The 5528-nt window shown below is 35.4% G+C and overlaps 1 protein-coding gene across 2 annotated transcripts; it reads right to left on the reverse strand.

Moving 5' to 3' along the window:
- Positions 1-822: 822 nt before the first annotated feature.
- apoc2 (apolipoprotein C-II) lies at positions 823-2533 on the reverse strand. 2 transcript variants are annotated; one of them, XM_084088697.1, is made up of 4 exons: positions 2193-2533; positions 1745-1807; positions 1480-1645; positions 823-1305 (listed from the first exon to the last, which is right to left on the reverse strand). In XM_084088697.1, the coding sequence occupies exons 2-4, from the start codon at positions 1791-1793 to the stop codon at positions 1209-1211; spliced, it is 312 nt and encodes a 103-aa protein (XP_083944823.1). In that variant the 5' UTR covers positions 1794-1807; positions 2193-2533; the 3' UTR covers positions 823-1208. The 2 variants fall into 2 exon arrangements, with proteins under 2 accessions (XP_083944823.1, XP_083944824.1); XM_084088698.1 differs by having other exon boundaries at positions 1745-1828.
- Positions 2534-5528: the final 2995 nt, after the last annotated feature.

Below are 5528 nucleotides of genomic sequence, written 5' to 3' on the forward strand. Positions count from 1 at the left end.
TATTGTTGATCAAACAAATGCAGCCTTGATGTGATAAAATATGTTTCAAAAGTCTCAAAAACATATATTAAAAAAATCTAGCCCCAAACTTTTGAACGGTATTGTATATAGACATGCTTGATTGTATCATTTAATAAACTGAATATCTTGTTAAATGTGATAAAACAGTCTGCAAAGTAACCAGTAAATAAATAAAAATAATTCTGAGTCTTGGAACCTTTTTTTTCACAGATATGGCTGCTTGAGGAAGGTTTTGTTGTTTCATTGCCAACATAGTTAATGGTTGAAAAAGTTAATCTAATGTTGCATGATAATTATATGTTATAGCGTATCAGTTTCAGCAATGTCTGATGGATAGACTTATTTTGTGTAATATTTACATCTTTGAATTATTAAACGAAGAGGATCATCTTATGCTGCTAAAAGGTTATTTAATTTATAAAGCTCATTATATTGAAATTCCTTAATTCTAGTCAGTCATGACAAATTGTACTTAACTGATTAACCAGTCTCCAGTGAGAGAGTTTGCATTCCGTCATAAGGCCTAATGTAAACAGTTGCATCCTTTGATCCCTCTAAAAAGACTTTGCAGATGCCATGGAAACTAATCCAATTATAAGTAATTCTTCATTGCAGTGTGTAAACTTGCTAATTTTGTAGCACTTATGCTTCCAAATGATTGGTAATTAGAGTGTTCATATTTTCGATCTGTTTGGTATTACTTACGCAAAGGCCCACAAGCAAAGAAAATGGCTTGTTTTTCTACAATTGTGGAGTTTTATTGCAATGTGTTAATGCTCATGGACACAGAACCACTAAAAGTTGATATCATACAAGGATTTATTTAATCTATAAAGAGTACAATGAAACAGTCGATGATTGTTTTAACCTAGAAGCATGTTAGAGGTGACCAGGTAACAGTCAGTAGCGTAGAATCTCTGATCTTCATCCAAAAACAGCATGTGGTTGAGCATTATACCTGATTTTACTTCACACCATACTTTTCCACTGATGTGTGTCAGGGTGCTTTTGCAGTATATTGACAGGACAGAGGTAACTGGCCATTGGGAGATAAGAGTTCAAAAGTCATGTTTTCACCCCAGACTGTGCCGTCTTCTTGCGGGATGCATGTAATTGTGATTCCAGCGTAGTGACAGACTCAGGACCAGAAACAGATGGAGCGGTGTTGAGGTCTGATACTATGTAACTTAAGAGCTGTCTTGAGGGTACAAAATGTGGTACAGCTGGTCGTTGAAGATGCCGGCGTAGGTGCTGACGGCACGAACTGTCTCGTCATACAGGTTTCTTGATGAGGGAGGAAAGAAAATGTCAGAACAAAATGGATAATGAGTCATCATGAACGGTGTTGTGAACATTAAAAGCTCTTGATTGACCATGTTACTGTCTAAAAGCCCAGAGGAGTTGATAAAGGGAAGGTTTTTGAGTACGGACTAGGGTAACATATAAAATTGGACTTACTTGGCTTTCTCTTGAGCTTCTTGCTTGTAGCCCTTGATGCTCTCTAAATAGCTGCTGGCAGTGTCAATGCTCTGGTCGTAGTATGACTTCAGACTGTCCACCACGGTGGCAATGGTTCCCTTCTCCTCCTCTTCTGCCTGCCTGGGCACACGGAAGCTCTCCGCTCCTGCAGGGGGGAGGGAAAGTTTGCCCAATGGTTCATTGTCATTTTACACTATTATCTGCAATGGGGACATAATAATAATCTAATTCTTTGTGTACATACCCAGAGCAAGGAAAGCAATGAGCACTGTGATCGCCAGAAGCTTGTTCATAATGCCAGGTAGGTCTGAGGGATTCAGGTAAAGCACTGGTCAGATAATGACAGCACAAGAATGAAAATATAAATATGACCACAAGAGGGCAGTATTTTATCCCTTGTGACAAACTCAATTAAGTCATCAATAAGCTATAAAAAGCATATATATTCTGTTACACTAGATTGTGTCTTGTGTTGCTGAACATTACAAGGCAGTTTTAGTAGGATATAAACAATTAATTTTCATTTATTTTATTTTACTTTACTCTTACTTTAATTTTGTTTGTTTTTTTGTAAGGTGCTATAGGTGCTATTCATAGGTGCTAAACAGTCAAGCATAAAAATCTGTCCTATTATCTGAACATTTTTATAATGCCCTTTAATTAATACAAGAGGGAAAAATTGCTGTACTCACAGTTTCTCTTCTGCGGAAAGTGTGTCAGATGGGTTAGAGGCAAACACTCTTTGGCCTATCTTATATATATGGTTGCAGATTTATTGACCTGATAACCCAGGTGCCAAAGTGCAACCGTCTCAGATAAATGCTATGCGAGTGTGTATGTGTGTTTATGTAGAGCTGTGCTTTTTGCTGGGGTTTGTTGTAAGATAAGATAGACTAAAATGAGATTACTTGTTAAAAAGATATGGCTCTTCACATAAAGAGACAAACTGACTGATCACATTAAACAAGCTGGCTTTGATCAACAGTCTGACATTTAAGAATAAGGAAAGCTCATACCTGAGCTCTTTTATTATGATAATACGCTACGATAGCGTCTTTTATATTCTGTCCCATCCACCAGCAGACAGATAAATGCTCACAGGCTCTTGTCTTGCGTAATTGAACTTCAACACGCTTCCAAATAAAGTCCTAAGTCTGTTTCACCATAGACACGTCAGCCTGTTAAGGCTACTTCAGGTTATTTGTGTAAAAGTGTGTTTGTATTTGGAATCAAGGTGGGATATTTTCGAGTTTGTGAAATCAATTTCCTCCCAAACATGGTTGTATAATATCATGCTGTGGAAATGTTATGATATTCTTGAGCAACATGGAAAGATATGAAAAGTGAGAAATCACAGTGAGGTTTCCATGAACTTTAATCATAATCGTGACACTATTGTCCCTTAGAGGGATATTAGGTGTTCTGTGTTGCTTGAAAATGGCCAAAACCCATCTAATATTAAATAGTTGAAATTCTATACTATTGTACATGCGTGTATGAGAGAGAGAGAGAGAGAGAGAGAGAGAGAGAGAGAGAGAGAGAGAGAGGGAAATGCATGTGTTATGCAATAGCCTATGCCAAGTCATGAACCTCAGCAGGTGCTTACCATTGGGAGCTTCAGTTTTGACTGACACCGAAAAAACACTCTTGTTGCACACTTGGGGGCATTATTACATTAATACGGAGCCCGGGAAGTCACCTGTAGGAAAAAAAAAAAAAAAAATCCGTGGCGACGGTTTGGCAATCCGTCCGCTCAGTTTATAAACCGTACTCACGAATTCTCAAACTGTTCCCTCGGTTTAACAAATCGTGCCCACGGATTAATAAACCGTACCCACGAGTTTCTAATCCGCGCTCTCAGATTTGTAAACCGTGCCTTCAGTTTTTGCAATCTGTAAGTTACCCACAAATTCATAAACCGTGCCCACGCTTTCGCAATCCGATCCCACGGGTTTGTAAACTGTACTCACGGATTTGTGACTCGCCCTCATTTTAGAAGAACACTTTGTTAACGAATCCTATTGTATATTGTTTTATTGAATATTAATGGAATACATCAAATTGACATACGTCTGAATGCTTACAGTGATTCTCAATTGTAGCGGGTATGGGTGGAATATACGATTTAATATGAATGACGTGCATCAAAATATTTTGTTCATTTGTGATAATCTTAGCACTTTATTATTATTTTCTAACCTGTATTATGACTGATATTTGACGAATTGCTTTGTTCATTTTTTTGTAAGTTTTGGACAAAAGCGTCTTTTAAATATATAGCCTAAAATGTAATAATAATAATAATAATAATAATTATTATTATTATTATTATTATTATTTAAGTTATAAATGAACTATAAACGAGTTAACTTAGTAATACAGTAATATGTTTGTCATCAAATAATTTATCAATGTTTTATTATTATAGGCTATAACCTAACCTTTTACAGTTTTGGATAAAATAGGCCTACATTTTTTTGCATAATCTTTGCTTAAAAATAAAGCATTCATAAATTATTTTATGATACACATATTACTGTCTAGTGAACTCATTTATAGTTATTAACTCAAATAATAATAATAATAATAATTATTATTATTATTATAATTATTCATATTATTACATTTTAGGCTACATATTTTGTCCAAAACTTACAAAAAAATGAACAAAGCAATTCGTCAAATATCAGTCATAATACAGGTTAGAAAATAATAATAAAGTGCTAAGATTATATCACAAATAAACAAAAGATTTTGATGCACGTCATTCATATTAAATCGTATATTCCACCCATACCCGCTACAATTGACAATCACTTTAAGCATGCAGACGTATGTCAATTTGATGTATTCCACTTAATATTTAATAAAACACTATACAATAAGATTCGTTAACAACGTGTTCTTCTAAAATGAGGGCGAGTCACAAATCCGTGAGTACAGATTACAAACCCGTGGGAACGGATTACGAAAGCGTGGGCACGGTTTATGAATTTGTGGGTAGGGGAGACCGGGGACAGTTGCAACATGGGGATGGTTGCAACATGTAATTTTTCTCCAATCAGAAACAAGCTAGAGTGAGGACACTCATACTGAAAATGCACAGTTAGACCCTCCCCCCACTAAGAAGACAGTAGACATATTCAACATCTGCTGCTGCATTTATTGAACAAAACTTGTTTTGAAGGTATGAAAGTAAATTTTTTCATGAGATATATTTTTTGTCATACTGTCCAGACATTTTGTATGAATTAATCAAAACTTACTTAGTTTGAATTATTGTTTTGTTGACTTCTAAGTGACATGGTTAGCATGTGTCAAAGTCAGTGTGTCTAGCAGGCACATGATGTTCTGTCATGGCTGATAGGGTTGGGGACAGTTGCAACAAGTTATAAATTGCATGTTTAATAAAGGTTTGTTGCATTGCAAATTGTTCAATTCTTCCTGTCTGACACTGAAATATGGAGAGATTGAATAGCATCTGTAACACCTGCACACTGAATCTATGTAGGCCTATGTTCTACACATAAACAAAAAAAAACTCAATAACTGTTATTTGATAAATATGACTAAATAAATAAATTATAGGCTACAATAATATTATTGAAATAAATAATACTATAATATTATAGTAGGCCTAAAACAGTTAATATTTTCAGAATTATATGCTCATTGAGACAAAAAGCTAAAATTAATTAGAGAAATTTAAGGTATTTTTAACATGTTGCAACCGTCCCTGGGTTGTGTTGCAACCGTCCCCTGGGTCGGGGTCAGTTGCAACATCGGACTTCTTCAATTCAAATAAATACTGTGAACGATATGTCATATATAATCAACTTTAAATGGTATGGGTAATTAGAAGACAGATGCAAGTTTAATATATACAAATTTGGTTTGTCTAGTCCAAATAGTCTCTGAGTAACTGAGAGAAATGCAAAAAGTGTTGCAACTGTCCCCGGTCTCCCCTACAGATTACAAAAACTGAAGGCACGGTTTACAAATCTGAGAGCACGGATTAGATACTCGTG

Source organism: Abramis brama (assembly GCF_963993115.1).
Source record: "Abramis brama genome assembly, chromosome: 17".
Taxonomy (NCBI): domain Eukaryota; kingdom Metazoa; phylum Chordata; class Actinopteri; order Cypriniformes; family Leuciscidae; genus Abramis; species Abramis brama.